We start from the raw sequence: 22,971 nt of genomic DNA, 5'->3' as shown, positions 1-22,971 counted from the left end.
CATTCTCACTTTCATCTGTCCCCCACTTTTCTAGGGAGGTCACATGCCTGGAGGCAAGTACAGACACAACAATGTATCTCCGTTACAGTCTCCGTTTTCAACAAAAGGAAGTTTCTTAAAAGGAGGCTGAAAGCTACACTTACCTGATCAACCTACCCCAGGACCCAGCAATTCCACTCTTGGGAATTTACCCAAGAGATGCCAATCATACTACAAAAGCATTTGTTCAACTATATTTATAGCAGCATTATTTGTAATAGCCAGAACCTGGAAACAACCTAGATGCCCTTCAGTGGAAGAATGGATGAAGAAACTGTGGAATATATACATGTTAGAATACTACTCAGCGGTAAAAAACAATGACATCTTGAATTTTGCATGCAAATGGATGGAAATAGAAAACACTATTCTGAGTGAGGTAACCCAGACCCAAAAAGATGAACATGGGATGTACTCACTCATAATCGGTTTCTAGCCATAACTAAAGGACATCGAGCCTATAATTCGTGATCCTTGAGAAGATAATAAGAAGGTGAACCCAAAGAAAAACATATAGTTATCCGCCTGGATATTGGAAGTAGACAAGATTTCCAGGCAAAAATTGGGAACTTGGGGGTGGGATGCGATGGGGGCAAGGGGAGATGGGGAGAGAAAAGCATGAAGGGGAGGATGGGGAGAGCTTGGGGGAATGGGATGGTTGGGATATAGGAAGGGAGGATATGGGAGCATGGAACCATATATCTAAATTAAGGAAGCCATATTAGGGTTGTCAAAAGACTTGACTCTAGAGGGCTTCCCAGGTATCCAGGGAGATGCCCCCAGCTAGTTCCTTGGGCAGCTGAGGAGAGGGAGTCGGAAAAGGCCAGATCCTATAACCATACTCATGAATATCTTTTTTTTTTCAGCTTGTAGGAACTTTATTTTCCTTCCACCTTTTTTTCCCTTTGTTCAGGTGTCTGCAGAGGAGCTCAGGACCACTCAGTGGTGGCTCCAACCCACTCTGTGGCCTGCGCTGTGGGAGCTGCTGACCAATCCTCAGTGGCTGGCTGGGCACTCCAGTCTTCACTAGGGAACTGCTGGATGGGCACCGATGGCACCTGCACACCCTCAGACCAGTCAGCCACCTCTGGCTGAGCAGCAGTGAACTCAGGAGCTGGTGCAGTCCATTCACCCTGAAATTCCTCCTTGGTCACGGCCTTCTCAGCAGCAGCCTGTTCTTCCTTCTCAATCTCCTCTGGGTCTCTGCAGAAGTAAAGATCAGGCATAACCTCCCATGGGTGCTCACGGGAGATAGTGCCACGCGTGCGGAGTACTTCCCGGGCCAGCATCCACCACATCAGGCCCACCGAGTGAGCTCCCTTGTTGTTGCACGGGATGGCGATGTCCACGTAGTGCAGAGGTGAGTCTGTGTTACATAGGGCAATGGTGGGCAGGTTCACGTAAGACGCCTCTGTGAGGGGCTGGTGGTCAGCCCTGGGATCAGTCACCACTAGAAGCCGTGGCTCCCTGAAGGCTGCCTGGATCTGGTTAGTAAAGGTCCCTGGGGTGAAACGGCCAGCAATCGGAGTGGCTCCAGTGGCGGCAGCAAACTTCAGCACGGCTCTCTGCCCAGTGTTCCTGGAGGAGATGACGCTGACATCAGCAGGGTTCTCAATGGCAACAATAGCCCGAGCTGCCCGCAACAGCTTCTCCCAGGTCCTCTTCAGATTGATGATGTAGATGCCATCGCTTTTCCTTTTGTAGATGTACTGCTCCATCTGAAAGTCGAGGTTGGTGCCACCTAAGTGGGTGCCTGCAGCGAGGAATTTGAGGACATCCTCCTCCTTCATCTGCAGGACGTCAAGGGCTCCGGACATTGTGTAAGTTTCCCTTTAAGTTACGTCGGGAACCAAGAACAACGCCGTATGGACCCGTCAGGTGGCAACGCGGAAAGCACTCATGAATATCTTGCATATCACCATAGAAACTTCACCTGGCGATGGATGGAGACAGAGACAGAGCCCCACATTGGAGCACCGGACTGAGCTCCCAAGGTCCTGATGAGAAGCAGAAGGAGGGAGAACATGAGAAATAAAGTCAGTACCGTGAGGGGTGCGTTCACCCACTGAGATGGTGGGACAGAATTAACGGGAGATCACCAAGACCAGTTGGAATGGGACTGATGGAACATGCGGCCAAACCGGACTCTCTGAATGTGACTGACAGTGGAGGATGACTGAGAAACCAAGGACAATGGCGATGAGCTTGAACTCTACAGCATGGACGGGCTCTGTGTGAGCCTTGTCAGTTTGGTTGATCACCTTCCTGGACTTACGGGGAGCTGGGAGGACCTTGGACTTAACATAGTGTAGGGAACCCTGATGGCTCTTTGGTCTGGAGAGGGAGGGAGTGGGTGTATGGGTGGAAGGGAGGGGAGGAAAGGAAGAAGAGGAGGGGAGGAGATGGAAATTTTTTTTTAAAGATAGAAAATATAACACTTATTATTTCAGAAACAGAATAATAACTGCAGCTGCTTTGGCCTGAGAAGTTTTTTCTTGAGCACTCTAACCATTAAAAGTTAACAATACATTGCTTGGGACATTTGCTCACCTTCCTGGACCTGGAGGGAGTTGGGAGGACCTTGGACTCAACATAGTGTAGAGAACCCTGATGGCTCTTTGGCCTGGAGAGGGAGGGAGTGGGGGTATGGGTGGAGGGGAGGGGAGGGAAGGGGGAGGAGGAGGGGAGGAGATGGCAATTTTTAATAAAAAATAAATAAACTGGAAACAAAAAATGAAATTTTTAAAATATTAAAAAATAAAATAAAAAAATACATGCAATGAAAAAAAGAATAAGTATTTAGAATACAGCTAAAATCTTATTAGTTATGGAAAATGTTAGTAGTTTTTCTTCTAGATTCTATAATCCCCCAAGAAGTGTGTTTATTGCTATATTTACAAAGCTGAACATGATTTTCCTTCTTTTAAAAGGTTCTTAAGTTCAATTCCACATCTATGGTTTCTTGCAAGAAATAAGTGCAACTATTGCATCCATTTGCACATCTTGCTGAGCTGGTCATTGTTTAGGTTCGTAGGATTTCATACTGTGCAGGAATACTGATTACTTTTCTCTTTTTGTAGCTTACAGTGCATGCATAGAACCTATGAGAGCTAGTCCTCAAGGAGGAAGCCCCAGGTCACTTCGAGTTCTGTTACACTGAGTACCATTTCTGGTGTATATGTTCTATTCAGTATTCAGTCTCACCTTCAATTTTGTTGGACTTGCAAACTATCATGGCAAATGACTATGTTGTTTGAAGTTATTCTTGCAGTTTCCTGACCAATGACATAAAGGTAGGTTTTCCTATACCTGTCACTGGAAAAACTACATGATATTATTAAATTCATGGTTTTACTAACTCATTTTCTTGATTGTGGAAAACTTACTCAGTCTGAAAGATATGTTCCCTTAAAACACACTTGCCTCATCTTAATAGCCATGACATATTCCACAGGTAAAATATCTGTTGAAGACTAACATCACTCTTAATTAAAATACATATCTCATTCTCTCCATCCTCAATTTGCTTATTGGTTTCTATAGATATTCAATTTTTCTTTAAATTTTCACTTTTGAAGATAATGGTTCTTTAAGGTTGGTGGTTGCCATAGCAACAAAACTGTTGTTGGGAGAATGGAAATAGAGAGAGGATGTGGGTATTACAAGAATACATGATTCATTAAGATATATGCTTCCCTGCTCTCATATCCACCCTTGGTCTTAGCATAGTGTGGGGAACCCTGATGGCTCCTTGGCCTTGAGAGGGAGGGAGGGGAGGTATGGGTGGAGGGGAGGGGAGGGAAGGGGGAGAAGGAGGGGAGGGAAGGGGGAGGAGGAGGGGAGGGAGAGGGGAGGAGGAGGGAAGGAGATGGAAATTTTTAAATATAAAAAAAATAAACCATGAGAAAAAAAAAAGAATACATGATTCAAAGGATGACTGTTACCTAGGTCAATCGTTTTACACATAACATTTGGCATTTATACTGTAATATGTGATGTGTGCATTTCTGTCTTCTACTTATAATGCAAGGCATCCTCAGTATTATCTGATTTAAATCTGTTATCTCCTCCACTCTATCACACAGCTGACCTATTTAATAATAGACATTAGATATATACATAAACATAATAAAGATATTTTTATTTTCTTAACTATAAGTAAAAGTTCTCTAAAATCCAAAACTCCTTTAACATAACAAAAATATATCTTAACTACTAATAACTGATCATAATTATGGACAGTTTTATGATGCATTGAATTTTACAATTAATAGTGATTGTTTTCTCAACATCTTTAAATTTTCCATGCAGTTAATTATCAAGTTTCATGGTTAGTACATATTTATGTATGATTTTATATCTGTATATAGAACCCATCTGCATGACTACATATAAGTTTGCATTTAAATAAAGTAATATGCTAAGTATACTTTCTTTCATGTTGAGTATTTCTTATTTGTTCTTGTCAGGATGCCTAGAATTAACCCTTTCTTTGAATTAATTGCATTTTGCAGTAGAAATTAAAGGTGGTGTTGAAACATGTAAAAAGTATTACTGTTTAATATGAGCCATGACTGCTCAATATTTGGGTATTCATCTAGATGACTAGTATGGGAATTTCTGCTAGTGATCAAATTTATTCAGTAAGATGTGTGGCAAATTGCCATTCACTTCAAAAATTAATGAAACAGAAAAAAATTCACCTTAGAACTTGATGTTTTTAAAATTCAACCCAGATATTGAGATTCATGTTTTTATTAAGTTCAGCTTGATCAAGTTTCCACAGACATACACTAGTATTGTCCATCAATAATTGAAAATTTTGTTTTCAATGCTATTATCAGGAAGTTAATATGAACAAGAAAATGGAGAAAACAAACAGGAAGGCTAATTCAGTATCTTGGGAGGGAGGTACCAAGATTTTACACCATGTAAGTGCTTATTTTCAGAGGCCCTATGAAGGTTAAATTATATTCAAAACTTCAGTGCAATTTGGGCTAGAAAAGTCAATCTTGAAAGTAAATGTATAAATTAGATATTCTTAATTCTCATGATAAATTGTTTAAGACACCATACCTCACAATTACACAGTCTTCTAGATGTCTTTGAAGAAAAAAATGCCATTAAATTTATTCAATGAAGAATTTTCTAACATTAATGAAAAAAGTTAAAGCTTGTCATATATTTTCATAAATGGAATAGGTTGCTTGTTTATATTTGTTTCTTTGAATTTAATTTTTACAATTAATATCTTTACAAAATCTATATGTTTTATCTTATAAATTGGACTCACTATGAAATAATGAAGATAAGTAAATAATTTGCTTGTCCTATAAAAGCATTTGGATATTTGAACAAAAGTGGAAATAATGAACAAAATAAAAGGAATGGGGCAAAATAAAGTGGTTTTTACAATTGGATATTACATTAAAACTGTTTCTAGAAGTCAAAGATTCTGTCCACTGCTTCACTACATAAAATAGCCCGCATGGCTTTGGTGTCTCTGAGAGAACCATCTTCCTTGACTAACTACTGAAAGCTAGTTCCAAACCCATGAGTACAACAAAACCAAATAGTGGTCACTTCTCAACGGAAACCCCATGGTATTTTCATATAGCCTAAGCAAGTCTTCCTACTCATTTTAACCATATCTTCATTTTAGAATTTCTAATAGCATTAATTAAAATGTAAATATTTTATAGATTCTTTCCCCAATGTATTATGAGGTATAAAGGGACAAGAAAGCATGTATATACATTGTGGTTGGTGTTGGTTAAATATGCAGATGCAGAAAATATTAATGGGGGGCTTTTACAAGGGTTATACTACAGTATAATCCCAGCATAAAAGGAAAAGAGTAAATGAAGGATATTACACATAATGATTGGAAAAGCAAATTTTTTATGTGATACTTTTCATTTCCATTCACCTCAGCCTATGATAAGCTTGTCTTATGACAATTAATAATCATAAAGTTGTAATAAGCAGTTTCTGGTAACATGAAGCCTTTGGCTGCATGTTAATTATCTGTCTAGGAAGAAGGTGTCTTGTCTAAAAATAAACTAATTATGAATATATGCTTGAGAAAGATGGTATCTCTTATAGAGGTGTTTTGTATATTTTGACTTAAATCTAAGCAATCAGCCACATTAAATTGTCTTGTAAGACTTAACCATTAGAACACCTTTGAAAAGTTAGTTAACATTCTATTTAGAATTGATATAAGAAATAAACAGAATACATACATGTATACATATACATATATATGTAAAACAGACTTTTATACATATAAATAGATAGTTTAAAAAGAGTATGGGCAATATGTTACTAGGTAGACCAGTGAGTTATAAATATGTACAGGAATAGAACATAGCTATGAAACTATTAAAATTACATGCTAAATGAACCAAAATAACATTATAAATTCATATTTGTAAATATTCTTTGTAAAACATTTTATTCAAATGCTAGCATCAATAAGATTACTCTGTACTAATTCATTTTGTTCTGAATAGTCATTAAGGAACTTGTGTGCCTGAGTTTTGTCTTGAAAGAGATGTTGTGACTATTGCTATCAAAAATTATACAGCAGTTAAGTAAGATAATCAGTCTCATAATTAGGCATGCAAAGGAGTTTGAAAAGTGATTGTCAATGTGGTGAATAAAATACTTCTATGTAACATGAGGGGCTGCTTGTGGGGTTTCTGTCCCGCCCTATACCCCACAGCTGGCAAACACCAAAGAAAATCACACAGAGGTCTGCATAAGATTATAAACTAATTGGCCCATTAGCTCAGGTTTCTATTAGCTCTTGTAGCTTATATTAACCCATTGTTCTTATCTATGTTAGCCACATGGCTAGGTATCTATCACAGCGGGACAGGTCACATGTTGCTTCTCGGTGGTCTAGGTAGGAAATAAGAGGAATGGGCTTCCATCTTCCCAGAATACTCCTGTTCTCATAGTCCCACATCTACTTCCTGTCTGGTTGACCCACCTATACTTCCTGCCTGGCCAATCAGTGTTTATTTAAAACATGATTGACAGAATACAGATAATTCTCCAGCACCACTTCTGCATTAATTACTATCCCTACAGTTGATGAAATGTCCCTCCAAATAAGCTTCAGGAAGGAAGAGTTTATTTCAGCAAATAGTTCCAGACCAACAGGGCAGGGAGGCCATAGCAGAAGGAGCAGTTTACATTGCAGCTACTGTTAGTACATAATCAGAAAGAGAGCATGGGCCCATATTTCATCCAAAATATTTACAGCCAGTCTCTCTGGCCATGCTTAATTTCCAAGGCAGCTGCAATCCTGCTCAACAAGCTAGTCACGTGACAAAGACTCAGGATGTATGGCTCCTTCTCTTTTGTTATTATGTAGATCACCTGGGGAGAGGTGTTGATTCCAAAGCTGGTGACTTGAGGTGCAGGTGTTTTCTGTAGTCCCATGTTCCCCCAGAAAGGGAATATTAATGAGTATCCACCTTGGTTTACCAGGGGGGATAAAAGGTGTTTTGAATAATAAAAGCAGGTAGATCTTTAAGAATGGATGAAGCCTGAGATGCTCTTCCGAGATTGCTGTGTGAACTGTGTCTTATTATTTCTGGTGTCTCCGTACTAGTCTATTTAGGGGAAAAATAGTTTCTATGTTGAGGCTATGGACCCTGACAAGAGAGAGAGTAGGGAAGAGAGAGAGGGAAGGAGAGAGAGAGAGAGAGGAGAGAAAGAAAGAGAAATAAAGAGAAAGAAGTGTTCAGAAATAAGGTTTAGAAAAAGTAATATTTTGTAATTGACCCAAAGTGACATGTTTTCTTTCTCACAGCCAAGCAACAATAACAAAAACAAAATGAAAGAAAAGACTCTAAAGTCAATTACTGTGTCTTGTTGTGACAGAAATGCTTCAAACTAAGTTAAAATTCAAGAAACTGGTTGGGTTTTTTTGGACCTCTGTGCTGGAATGATTTCTGGATTGTGACTGGTTTATTTAATATTCTCAGTTTTATGGTTTCTAAGATTCTGTCTGTTTGGCACTTAATTTTTAATTGATAATAATACAACCTCATCTATTCATACTCTCAATGTGAGGAAGAAGTTGTCCTAAGGAATAGTGAGCAAGGTCTTGTTAGATTTAAGAAGATTCCTTTGCAGTTCTCTGTGTCAAAATAGATTAAAGACTTATGAATGAAAAAACATGATGAATTAATAATGAGCTTATGCAGTAGTTTTTCCAAGATCATTTTTTAATTTGATTTGGGTTAAATAGTGATGTTTTCACTGCACACACTGTTCTGGTTGGATGTGAAGTTATATAGCTGATATACCAATAGTCAACCTGGTCAAATCCTGAAGTTTGTGATGGAATTAGGTTTGTTCGAACATATCTACATGATGAATGGCACCAAGGTTCTCCATGAAGTCAGTGAAATCTTATGTTCTGGACCCAACTCTGTCTCCCAAAACATATTGAAGACTTAAGCCAAAGCATTATTATATTTGAAAATAGGGCTTACAAGAAGAATATCACAGTGACTCATGAGGTTAGGAAAGATCTTAGTCCAAAGAATTATGTCCTTATTTGGCAAAGAAGCAACATCAAAGCTCTTCTCTACACAGTTATAAAGATAAGAAAGGTGGCAATATATAGTATGAGAAGCACAACTGCAAGGCATGGGTACAGACCTATATAGATATCACAGAATAGTTCTCTTGATATTAGACTTCCATCATATAAGCAAAGTTTGAGAAAACAACAATGTGTCATGCCTATGAAAAGGTTATTTTGTGGTATTTTTTTTCTTATGTCAGTCTGCAATATCTAATACACTTGATGTGTAAGAGGATGTGAGAACATATACAAATTACCTCAGGAGATTTTTCAAAAGCATTCTGTGATGCTGGGTACTCTCAATTGTTAAGTCCTTGAAAAGAACTTGGATTATTCTATTTTATCTGCTCCATCTGCCTCTGCAGTTGGGATGCTCTGGTTCTCTAATTATGGAGCTAAATCCTCAACTCTGGATGAAGATGGTAAGTGTCACATAGTCTCTTGGTTTCAAAAGCCATATGTTGTATCTACATTCTCGTATAATCGGAAACCATTTTAGACTGCCCCTGTGCCCCATTTATACATTGAATTATGTGTGGAAACTTGGATGGGTTCAGTATATATGTTTGTTTGAATCATCTAAGAATGGAGGAAGCTTTCATAGTCAGATATGAGGATATTGAAAGGCACTTAAAACAGATGTCTCTAGCAGAATTCTTTTGAGCTTCGTGGTCTAAATTTGAGAGGAAGATGATTTTAACACCTAACCCTTCTACCTCTTACTCTAATATCCTTCTTTTAACTTTTTTTCCCTCCTCGTTATATGACCTTATTAATAGAGAACATTTATTTTAGATTCCCTATGTGCTGCTAAAAATTACCAGATCAGATTCCTTATTATATCAAGTTAACTTTCCCTATATTCAATTTACTTTCTATCATGATTCTTACTAAGGAAGTTTTCTTGATAGCGTCTGATTAAGGCACCCTTTTGTATTATATGTGCACATCAGAACATAGCAACAAGGAGTATGTGTCTTTTGGGCAGTGTCGTTAAGCAGAGTTAGGTCTGCTGCTACTTCACTGTTAGGCTACAGCTCAAGTTACCTAAACATTAGTTTCCATATAATTATAAAGGAGACAAAAGTGCAATTTTTATATTTGCAGCATTTGTAGGAGCAACTTGCAATTAAATATAATAGCACTTCTTCAGTAAAATATGCAGATTGCTATGATGTATGATACACTAGAAAAAAATCAGTTGAAAACAGTTTTGCTTTACTTTTTTCTGATTAAGAAAAGAATATGCCAATTTTGTAGTATTTTGAGAAAAACAAGGAAAGAATTTTTTTCAGTGATATTTTGATTTCAGATTTAGATAATAAAATATCACCGTGGCCCAGATTTATACAGAAAACAAGACAGGGAATAATGTGCTTAAGAATCCATGACTGGCATCTGACAGGTATGGCATCAACTCTATGAGACTTATGAGAAACCAAGGACAAGGGCAATGAGCATGAACTCTACAGCAAGGATGGTCTCACTGTGAGCCTTGTCGGTTTGGTTGCTCACCTTCCTGGACTTGGGGGGAGCTGGGAGGACCTTGGACTTGGCATGGTGAAGGGAGCCCTGATGGCTCTTTGTCCTGGAGAGGGGTAGAGTGGGGGTATGGGTGGAGGGGAGGGGAGGGAGGGAGGAGGAGAAGGGGAGGAGATGGAAATTTTTAATAAAAAAATGAGAAAAAAAAACGAAAATAAAGCAAGGGCAGTTGCTTGTGAATAGTCAAGGAGGTTTGTTAGAGAGGAGGTGTTTAAACACCAGTTGATTGGGCTTTTAGTTAGTTACTCAGTGCTTTTCCTCATCGTGTAAAATAAACTTAGCAAGAGGACAGAGAAAAACAGTCTTATGTAACTATGGGATGAATTTTGTTAGGGTAATAAGAAGCAGGGGCCAGACTATAGGTGATAACTACAAAAACCATGCTTTGAAATGCAGATACTGTCCTGCAAGTAATGGGGAATTTTTTGAATAATGGAATTCTATGAGCAGAGTTGAGGGAGGCTGATGAGATAACAATTCAAGTAAAAAGAAAAAGAGCGAGACTAACTGAAATGCCCTAACAATGTACAATTTCTGTAACTAAAGCAAAATAATTACTTGGAGTCCCTGTCAAATGCAGGCTTTGAGGGCACTGTTTGCATTCAGATAAACTCTTGTTCCCATTCTTCAAGAAATTGAATTTGTTTTAGTCCTGTGAATATTAAAAAGAGACATGGTCTTTAACAAAAATTTGGGGTGAAGTCTGTAGCAGTACTATAGTAGAAATATTGCATGCACATTTGGAAATTTGTTCAAACTATCTAAAGAGTGAATTCTTCAATAGATAGATAGCCAGCATTTGATGTTTAATTAAACATTTTGGATTTAAATCCATAATTAAACACTTCAATCTGAGGACATTAAAAGTGAGATATATAGTTATCTCCCTGACTTGCAAAAAGTAATCATTAAATATCAACATAATCACTGGGATTAGTTGAGACTCTTATCTAAATAAATCACTCATTGATTAAATACAATACTCATACAGAGTTAATGAAAAATATGAGATCTTCATTAAAGGATAAGAAAATAATAAAAGTCAAATATAAGCTATCATCTCTGGATTCAGTGAAGAAAATCAAGATTGAGTACAGAAAGAGAATCAGGCAAAATAGGTGTCAAAACCTATAATGAAATATCATATCTGTGGAGGGAGTAAACAAAAACACATTAACTGCACATTACAAGTGACTATTTTGTTATCAGTCTATGGGGAAGTTAACTAAAGTGGCACTCAAATTAGTTAGGATAATTAAAATTCTGTCATGTTCCTCATGTGTTCCTACTTTACTCCATAATGTGCCTCAAAACTGAAGTGAAGGGTATGGCTAAAAGACGGGGAATTTAAAAGTTTAAATGGATAACTCAGATTAATGTAAACACATCTCCCATATAGGGAGGGACATGCATTTTACTGTGTATATTTTGTGGATGCTGACCACATGCATTTATATTGTTAAATAAAAAACAATAATTATTTTAATATGATGTTCCCAAATTGTATTCAAGTTTAGAAAAGCAAGCATGAATCATATATGTGTCAATGAGTTAATAATTTGATTTCTTTAAGTCAAATTATTTAAAGAATAATTCATTAATTATATTTTCTGTTACATCACTTCCTTCAAAGACCAATTCATATTATTTGTTATAAGTCTGTGATTGTAATATTATTACATTTTAAATTTTCATTTTAGATTATCTCTCAGTTTCTCTGCCAACTGCTCAAGAATTTTTAGAATTCTGACATCATAAATATTGTTCAAGATTTGCAGGTTCGCCGGGCGGTGGTGGCGCACGCCTTTAATCCCAGCACTCGGGAGGCAGAGGCAGGCGGATCTCTGTGAGTTCGAGACCAGCCTGGTCTACAAGAGCTAGTTCCAGGACAGGCTCCAAAGCCGCAGAGAAACCCTGTCTCGAAAAACCAAAAAAAAAAAAAAAAAAAAAAAAAAAATTTGCAGGTTCAATGAGGTAGTCATTTGCTAAAGCTGACTAATTATCGAAATGTAAATTGATCCACCCTCTAGTCTTGCCTTCAAAAATGTATTTACAAACTTCTTCTTAATCTCAATTTTAATTTGTGTAGTTGTAATTTTAAAAATTATTTATTTTATCAAAAAAGTATTATTTATAAGTTATTAAAATACAAAATTTTCCAGATTATGGCTATCTTTGTAATCAAACCACCTGGGAGTCTAAGTCAGGACACTAGCCAAGGCTTTACAAAATATGATACACATGTCCCAAAAAGAATCAATGAATAACAGTTACAGTCTGCCAGCTAAGGAACAGAAAGAATGTACTGAGCCATTTGCTGGACTCTGGCCTGTATTTTTTATGCCTTACTCAGCTACTATGAGCAGGCTTACTGCTTACAGTTGGGCAGATAACTCTATGCAAAATTCTTAGAAAAATCAAGCATTTTCCAAAGTTAAGCTGCTTGATTATGTTGAAATTCAAGCTCTAGCTAAATATAAGTCCCAGATGAGCATATTTATGCATATCATCCATTATTAACTTCTGTGCAATATCAAATATAAACCATTTCCAGGCAGTCTTGCATGAATTAAAAATATGAATGTCACCATGCTATTGATTATTGTTCTACATGGCTACACTTTAATATGCATAGTAATGCAAAATAAATATGCTAAAAAATCCTTTAATAATAGATTCTATTTCTCTGAAAGTGCTAAGATATATGCTTACAAAATTCAAACACTGTGCACTGTCTAATGAAGAAGCTTATAAACTGATCTGCTAATAAAATACAGTTCCTCATTATAGTGCATATTCAGTTATGAGTTTTGTTTTATTTTGTTTTTCTCTGTGGACTATTCCCCACTTTGGAATATGTAGAAATGAATGTAGTGCATTCTGTTGTTTTCAAATAGGTCCCACTTTACCAGTCACGTCAATCACACTGTGCTTTAGTGTATATCAACTATGGTACTGAAACAGAGATGCTGATCACTAAACCACTTCAATAATTTCAGTCGAGATGCTGACTGTGGGGAGTGGAGAGACTGTTCTATGAGGAAGAACATGCACTGTACCATTCTTGTAGAGGGCCTGAATTTGGTTCATAGCACTTATATGAGAAGCTCATAGCTGCCTGCAACTCCAGTTCCAGGGGAATCTGATATCTTTGGCCTTGCTGGTCAACTGCACTCATATGCATAGACACAAAAATCTACACACTTATACCAAGAGGACTTAAAATAGCTCAAAAGCTCTCTTACCTATTAGAACCTATGCTGCAACTGGGGGTGCTCTATTACAAATAGGAATGCTACCTTCTAATTAATACATTTTTCCTTCCATTTTGATGATTGATTCCTACTGAGTGTAGCCAGTTTTATTCATGAAAGTTTGCATAATTTTTGTTTATTTTTAAATTTATATACAGAAATAACAACAATTTTATGTTTACAAACAATAGTAGATAAAGCACATTAATCAAAACTAAATGAGAGCTCAGTCAAATATTGAGGCCAAATGTTTCTCCATAATTTTATTAGAAGTACTAAGTCACCAGCATAAACAGTCTACAATTAATTTTTCTAGAATAAATAAAGAGAAATATCTAAATACAGTGACCTTTATTTTTTGGTCAGAAAGCAATTTTTATTTCCAAGCTACACTGGTTTGAATTTCCTGGTAACAAATAGAGTAATATAGAACTCTATGAAAATTAATGGTCCAATGAGTTCTCCTAAAATGATGTCCTCAAAAAATAATATTGGTGCATTAAAATAAAGAATTACAAAGTAGCTTCAATTTAAAACTCTCCTTGCATTAATGCAATTTTGGGGTGTGATATATTGGCTTAATTCTTTTCTTTTAAAAGTATGGGGAATGCTCAGAGAAACCAAAAAATAATTTAGCATTCGTAAGGCTCATCTCTTAGTTTTAAAAGTGTTTCAGCAAATAATAGGGACTTTCAAAAACAGTTTAATTTCCAGTGTTGCTACATGAGTTTTTCACTGCTATTTATCTCTTTACATTGTTTTTATAAACTTTACAAGTAAAAACTATTGCAAATCAAGAAGTTATGCACCAAACATTAATCAGATACAAGATTATACCAACTTCATGAATTTATATAGGTTTAGAGTTGGCTTTTGAAGTGGAATCTGAAAACTTCATCTGAAATTTTTCAACATTAAATACATTTATATGGATTTATACACAACAACCCCAGAAAAGAGAAAGGAAATAAATAATCAATTTCATAATTAGAAGTAGACTTGTTCAGTTCCACTACATAGTGACAGCGATTGTACCTAAGCTACTGTATGTAAACTTGTGTTTCTGTTATTCAGAAATCATTTTCCTTTTCTCTTCTCTTCTCTTCTCTTCTCTTCTCTTCTCTTCTCTTCTCTTCTCTTCTCTTCTCTTCTCTTTTCTATTTTGTCCTTTTCAAATATTCTTACTATTAACATACCCTACTTTCTTCTCCTGTATTTATCTTACTACCAACTCACTAATTAAAAATTTCCTGTTTTTCTTCCATTCCCCCCATCAGATCATTTATCATGCTCTTTCTTGACTTATCTATTGCTCTCTCACCCCTCCCCAGCAATGGTTTCTTTTTAATTTTCTAGTTTCTCTTGTTAATCGAGGTTATGTGCTCAAATCTGAAGTTTTGGAGTTGGGAACTTCAGAAATTCCTAGTATGAGAAAATGTGTCATTTGTATTGCTGGATCTCGGTTGTTTCAGTTAATATGAATATGTCCAGTTTCATCCATTTACCTGCAAACTTAATTTCAATTTTCTTTAGCGCTAAACAGCATTCTGTACTGTATACTACATTTCATTGAACATCCTGATGAAGGACATTTAGGTTGTTTCCAGTTCTTATCTAATGTTACTTGGACAGCTATGAACCTGGCTGAGCAAATAACAGTGAGGTAGGTGTTGAGTTCTTTGGGCATATACCAAGGAGTGGTTTAGTTGGGTCACAGAGTAGATTTGTTTATTTATTTGAGGATTCTCCACCCTCATTTTCCAAGTGGCTACACCGGTTTGCAATCCCACCAGAAGTCAATGAGGGTAAACTTCCCACACATTTTCTCCAGCATTTGTTTTTGAATGTTTGAATCCATTTTAAAGTGCTTTATAATTATTTTCATCTATTCTTTTCATAATTTTTCTGAGCGCACAGTGCATGTGTGCCCTCACAAATGTGTGTGTGTGTGTGTGTGTGTGTGTTGAGGAGTGGTTTTGTGAGGCTAAAGAACCACCTCTATAGTTTCTTCACAAAAGTCATGCAATTTCATGGATTAAGCTACTCTGTTCAGGCAGTGAACTGTCTATACATGCATTTCAAATATGCTACACCTGACATATTTATGTGTATGCTGAGCTTCTCATTCTAATGATTGATTCATTTTCCCATTCCCTTATTTAAATACATCCTATCTAATTTTGTCATGGATCTGGGCCAGCTTCTAGCTTCAAAAGTTTACCATTTCTTTTTATACATTTTTATTTAAAACATAATTTCATCACTTCCTCCCTTCTCTGCTCTCTGCTGCCATTCCCATGTTTCCTCCATCAACCTCTCTCCTTTGTAGTGTCCCTCACTCTGAAATTGCTAGCCTTTTTTCTTTTGGTTATTATTGTTTTACACACACATACACACACACACACACACAGAGAAAGAGAAAGAGAGAGAGGGAGGAGGGAGAGAGAGATAGAGAGAGAGGGGGGGGAGAGGGAAGAGAGGGGCATAGCAACATAGAGATGCACATGAACATAGATTTCTTTGAGAAATGAAGAAAAATCTTCCCACTCTTTACACTACTCTTTGTAAACAATTACTCTTCTCTTCTAATTACAAGTCATCAAAAGAATATGGAAAACCCTTGATTTGAAATGTCTGGTCCAAGTTCAGTTATCTTCTTATTTCTGAAAAATTACTCGAACACAGATGGCACTTAAATTTTGCAAAACAATACTAGGGTACAATTAAGATATTTTTAGAATGATTTTTTTTTTTTGCTTAAATGAGGCAGTAAGCTAAAATCGCAGAGTGTCCACTTATAAACAGGCTGCAGAGCTGATAGGAAAGTAAGAAATAGCCTCACAGGAACCCAGGATAAAACCAGGTGGAAGCATCAGCAATTTTGTTTTAAGTAAGTTACTGTACCACAAAATAATTACAAAATCCAAAGTCAAAGATTTTTGAAGATTTTGAATCAAATTTTCAAGATTGATATTTGGAATTATTATGAATTAATTCTTTCAGTAATGTAGAAATAAAGTTATTCCCCACATGTGTTCCTTTTCGCACCTTTTTCAATAGGGTGGTCAGGGTAGAGACTTCACTAATATCAATCAGCAACAAGGACAGTTTCCAAAGGAAAATAACAACCTGCTTCCTCATGTTTCACACATCTCTACTTGAAAGCTGCTTACTGAGTTGTCTTTGCTAAAACAAGTTATACCTTATTTAATTAATAAATAATAGCTATACATCTATATAGGGAGTACATCATTAAGTTTCAAACAGGTATACTTTGTGGAATGATCAAAAGTGTTCTGCTGTTATGTTGCTCAGCATAGTGACAAGAAGTATTACTTTAGTGATATATATATCTTTTCTTTCTGTTCAATACACTACTAAATGAATTATTTCTTTGCATGTGTATTCATGTGTTTTCACGCACATATATGATATATGCTTGGGGTATGAGACTATGTACATATATGTGTGTGCACATGTTGAGGTCAGAGGTTGTTTCTAGTGATCTTTCCATTGCTCTCTATGGAATTATTTTAAAGTAAATCTGAACCTGGGGCTCAATTACTGTCTAGGATCCCCCGACTCTTCTGATTATACTTCTTAGCACTGATATTACAAGAACATTGCCCAAGTCCTATTTTTTATGTGAGTGCCACAATCTAAACAATTTTTCTACTAGAAAAATCTGTATTTCTGAATTACATTTGTAATAGTTACTTATCCATTATCCCTTCATTGGTTGAAATAATTGCATGAAAAATGCAACTTATTTATTCCTTTCATTACTGAATTTGTCCCCCACACAGTTCTGGAACATAGAAAGTATGCCAAAAATACCCTTTGAAGCAGTATATCCAGAAATCTTCAACCTTAAATATTCTGAAGAAATAAGTAGTTAATTGATATTATTAGTACATTATAGGCATGCTGCATCTATTAAATTGTCATGGTGTTAAACTACAAAAGGAAATTATTTTAAACAATTTCACATGCTACCACAGAGGGGAGGGAAGGGGGAGGAGGAGGAGAGGGAGGGGGGAGGGGGAGGGAAGGAGATGGAAATTTTTAAATATAAAAAAAATAAACCATGAGAAAAAAAAAGAAAAAGAAAAAAATAAAAAATAAAAATAAAACAGAATCTTTTAGTTAACTCTAATTCTGGTTACATGATACAGCTTCTACAATGAAATATAAGAACTAGAAATTTTTGATTACAATGTGACATTTAGTATTGCCTATGATTCTATATGTTATTCTATATAGGCTTCAAAAGAAATGTCCTGTTTTTAAATATGATAAATATTGTCTTCTAAACTTACATCAGCTTTTCATTAACAATTTATGTCATATTTCCTAATACTTTGGCTTGCCATTATTGAAGTTTTAACATCTCTTGGAGTTTGTATATTATTACAATTCATTTATATCAATTAAAGTTTTTGAAAAATATTAAATTTTGATTCTGACATACATAATGTTGAACATTAGTTTCATATTCATATAAAGCCCACAATCACTATGCTACTTATATGATCAAGGATATGAAACAAACTTCAAGTGCTAAAATTGATTATTTTCACCATTTTATTAGTTACAGTATAGCTTCCAATACCCAATAAAGCATCTCAGTTACACAGGGCACTTTACCAAATTATTGAAACTTGGTGACTTATAACAAAATTTATTTATCGCTACTGGGATGATGGTTTTTATAGGGTTCTGCTGAACTTAATGTATTAGGAAATACTTTCCTATCCAACTTTTTCTACTGTTTTCTGGCAGCTCTTCCAGTTTAGTTACTTTTCTATAAAAAACCACCAGGACCACAGAAACTTATGAAGGAAAGGCATTTGTTTGGGAGCTTGCTATAATTTCAGAGTGTGATTTTATGATCATTATGTCAGGGGGCTCGTTCACAGACAGGCAGCTGTTTTTTCAGTGAGAGTTTACATCTTAATGGCAAGATAGAAGAAGAGATGGAGAGACTTGGGCAGGTATGGGCTTCTACTGCTGTGATAAAACAGCATGACCAAAAAGCAAGTTAGAGAGGAAAGGGCTTTTTAGGATTACATTCAGCATTGCTGTTCATCACTGAAGGATGTCAGGACAGTAATTCAAACAGGGCAGGTTCCTGGAGGCTTGAGGTGATGCAGAGTCATAGGGGGGGGGGGGTGCTGCATGTTGGTTTGCTTCCCTTATCTTACTCAGCTTGCTTTCTTAAAGAACCCAGGGCCACCAGCCCAGAAATGGTACCACCCATTATGTGTTAGGCCCTCCCTCATTGATCATTAATTGAGTAATGCCTTATAACTGGACATATGGAGTCATTTCTTCAACTGAGGCTACTTCTTCTCTTATGACCCTTGGTTGTGTCAATTTGACACACAAAACAGCTTGCATGCCACCCCCTGATGAAACACCTTCTGCACCAAGGCCATACCTCTTAATCTTTTTTTAAAATTTGCACCAAGTAGAAACCAAACATTGATATATATATATATATCCATATCTATATCTATCTGTATCTACTAGGGCATTCTTACCCAAACCATCACACTCACTTTACTGTTAGAGATGAATTGGCCACAATGGAGTTTTCTCGTATGTGGTATTATATCAGTTTCAGTGTGTATGTATATGCTGTATTATGTACTAATTTTCCTTGCTTTATAAAGGTATTTTTCATCATCTATTAGGACTCACCCAAACTGTGACATTTTAACATGAGTGCATGTGCAAAACCCCTATTTCCAAGCTTATTGATATATCCACAACACAACTCTCTTGTACAAAAGACTCAAGACACAAAATACCAGGGAGTCTGCTTCAAGATTGTGTCTTCTAGCTATGACAGGCAAGATATACCCATGAAATCTAAACAACATAGCTGCTTAGGTAACAACCAGTCATTTAGAACAACTGACAAACATTTCACTGTAGATGAGAAAAACTGTATAGGTCCTGACCCCTAGATGAAGAACTGCAAACAAGCATGAATTTCTGAGAATTAGTCTTCTCCAGGAATCAGCCCCTTATCAGTTATACAATAACAAGTGGTCATCTCTAGAAAAACATGCAAGCAATACTAAGTTGATTTAGCAGGTTTTATTTTCTATTTATTTGTTTATATTTAACAACTACGATTAAAGAAGAAGAGACCAGAAATTTGGGAGAGAGTGATGGACAAGGGAGTAGAGGAGGAAGTGAAGAAGAGTAAGAAGAAGACATAGTTATGTTAATTAAGTTAAAGAATATGTGTCCTGTTTTCCAATAAAGTCACATTCAAAAGTGTTAGGAATATTTCCTAACACAAGCTCTCTGACGACACAAAAATTCCCAATCAAGCCAAATCAAAACAAGCCAAATTAAGAAATATCCAGGTTTAATAGGAGATCTGTGCTCTCAGGTGGTCCCGAGGGGGAAACTGGGAAGCCGCCAAAATGAGACCCCTGGGAGGGAGAAAGAGAGACCATGTGTTCTTCTTTAGGGGGAGGGGTCAGGACCTGGCCTGCTGGGATTTGAAATCCAGACCAGGCCTGGGGGCTGGGATAGAGGGACTGGGACCTAAGCTCCCAAACTAACAAAAAGTACTTAGGGTGAAAAGAACAGAATATTTTTGGAAGAATGCTGACATTATTAACACAGTTTAGTGAATAACCAAAAAGATTTGAGTTTGTAAGTTCACTAAATATAACAAATATATGTATTACTAATATACACATATAATGCTACACCTAGCTATATTCATGTGTGTTTATGTGTATGCTATTATAGAATGCTTGTAAACCCCAATAGACATATACATATGATATATATATACATATGTGTGTGTATGTATATTTCTGTTTGTATATATGCATATATATTCTGTACATTTATGCAAAGATAAAATTTCTGATAGCATATTTTTCCATTCACAAAAGCTATCAGTAGCTTAAGACATATATTCAACGCTCAGGGTCTTATTTAAATACAGTTTTCGTATTCAAATTTTGTTAGATATTTACCACACTTACATATCTTCAGGGGCAGGGAAGATGGTGTGCCACAGGACACATAAATGGAGGTCTGAGGACAACTTTCAGGAATCAATTCTTTCCTTCCCAAATTGTGGGATTTAGGGAAATTAAGCCATCAGGCTTTGTGCCTGTGCTTTTACATACTGACCCATTGCACTGTCCACATGACTGTGTTACTGTTATATTGACCTACTGGAATTATTCATTCACTGGCACAGTGACATCACAATCATACTCCTTCTTGCAGACGATTTTATGAGAGAAAACAGGAATCTATTACTGTAACAGTGCTGGGGCACTGAAGTGACAAAATGTCTACTAATGCATTTATAAAAATAGCCTCCATGAGAAAAGGAGAACTGCACTTAAATGATTTAGAGGTGGAAAATTATTCTTACACGAATGCGACTGACATTTTATATATTATTTATTTAGCACTCATATTTGCCAAAAGCAGAGGATATTAACTTGCATAATTATTTAATTTATTAAATGAGAGCCCCTCGCTTTTAATTAGAACTTTTCGTCTTTTAAACAATGAAACACAAGGAAATAAATCAAAATAGAACATCAAGTCCTGATTATTTTAAGTAGAATAATACCTTTCTTTAAAAATAAATGAAAGGTATTTTAAACAATACAAGGTTTCTGTGAATTGTAATATGGTAGGATTTCATAGTAATCAAAAGAAGCAGAGCTTGCTGGAGTCTTCATTTACAACTGTAGACATTTATGTCTATTGGATTTATTAAAAGCAAACTAGGAATCTGGGATTCTGACAACTAGAAGATACTTAGTCCCCCCCTACACTGTCCAATAGCAGTACTTCTTGGATGTAAAACCCACTAAGCAATTCTCTATGCTGATTGGACTTCTGCATTTTGTATGGTCTAAATGTCAATCCTCAGAGGCATCTTCTTACTGGAGAATTCGATTATGTAAAACTAACTAAAGATAACAAAAAAACCCAGAGAAGTATATTGATTTCAAAATTTATTTTAGTTGGTCCCACAAGAAAATGAAATTTATGCTCCCCATTGTGTGTGCCAAAGACACACAATGTAGCTTCCAGATTTCTCTGGGTCAACACCATCAAATAAAGAAGTCGCAATTATTATCTTGCAGGTACTTCAGTATTTATAATTGGAAAAGTTCTGTATGGAATCAACAATGACCAACCAGCCATGCTGAGATAATTAGAAAAAAAAACACAACTTTGGTATTCACTTTAATATTTAGAGTCTATATTGCAAACTTTTAACTTTTCAACAAATATATAATGTAGTTTAGGAGAGTACAGACTATTCTTTCTTCCTATACTCAATATATTACATTTGCATTACAAACATAAGATTCAAATAAACTCTAGGACAACAATGATTTTCCAAGAAGTACTATTCAAAGTGGATAGCAGCTATATATCACACTATTATGATTTTTTGGCAATAATTTTATGTAGACAAAGATTTTGTTTTCTTAATTGAAATATTCACTTTGGTTCATTAGAATATTTTGCCTCATAACATTTTCCTTAACCAAACTTGCACTTATTTTAGAGAACACCAGTTGAACCCACAGAATCATTTTAAATCTTTTATTGATTTTTATTGAGGTCTACAATTTAAAAAAATTTTATGCAAGAAAACAAGTTTAAATATTTAGTGTTCTAGAGAACATTTTATTTTCCTAAAACATATGATTCATTTCATTTTTTTAGAATATTTTGCTTTCCTAGTAGTATCTAGATATTATCCTGATATTTGCTTATAAATGAGGAATGAATTATAGCAGTAGGTTTATTATTTATTTTAATATTACAGACATACTGCTGGATAAATTATTTGGTTTTACAGGATATCAATTATTTATTCTTTTACCTAACTTGAATTATAAAGCTCCTACATCATTTTTTGAACTGTGTGACCGTCATTGATTCTAGAGGTCATTGGGGTACTTTGGATTAACATTGAGCACATCCTCCTCCCCAAGTAATGAAGGTCTTCAGCTTCTCAGAGGACAGTTTGGGCTAAAATGTGCTTGCATCTTTGGTTAATACTTTAGGATCCTATACTGTATCAAAGTTATCCACTTAGCTTAGACTCTTGAATAAACAAATTAAGATCTGTGTTCAAAGTCTAGACCCACAGAACATACAGTTATGGCTTGCTTGACATTAACCAAAGGTTGCTGATGCTTTAGTTAAGAGTACTCTTAATGTGCTGCCTTGAATCCGATAATAAAATGTCCAGCGACAAAAGGATTCACCATTCTATTCTTGATAACTATCTCCAGCTATCATGAGAAAATGTGGGCTATGAGGACACAGAAGGAGGAGGTGAATATGCTGCTAGACTAGTGGTGATTCTATTCAACCCTTTTTGCTAACTACATGTCAATCATCATAAATTACCGTAGGACACCATGGCATCGAAGATGTCATGTCCTTGAAAATAAAGATCTGGGCTACCTATGAGATGATTACCCTCTTGTTGATAAAGAACTATAAGAA

At 35.9% G+C, this 22,971-nt stretch overlaps 1 protein-coding gene across 1 annotated transcript; it reads right to left on the bottom strand.

The window, feature by feature from the left end:
- Positions 1-919: 919 nt before the first annotated feature.
- LOC119825139 (40S ribosomal protein SA-like) lies at positions 920-1,909 on the bottom strand. Its single transcript, XM_038345824.1, has one exon. The coding sequence runs from the start codon at positions 1,854-1,856 to the stop codon at positions 969-971; it is 888 nt and encodes a 295-aa protein (XP_038201752.1). The 5' UTR covers positions 1,857-1,909; the 3' UTR covers positions 920-968.
- Between the last annotated feature and the right edge of the window lie 21,062 nt (positions 1,910-22,971).

Source organism: Arvicola amphibius, chromosome 10, assembly GCF_903992535.2.
Source record: "Arvicola amphibius chromosome 10, mArvAmp1.2, whole genome shotgun sequence".
In the NCBI taxonomy this organism is placed as follows: Eukaryota; Metazoa; Chordata; class Mammalia; order Rodentia; family Cricetidae; genus Arvicola; species Arvicola amphibius.
The sequence above is the reverse complement of the archived record's forward strand: the minus strand, read 5'-3'. Positions and strand labels throughout refer to the sequence as shown.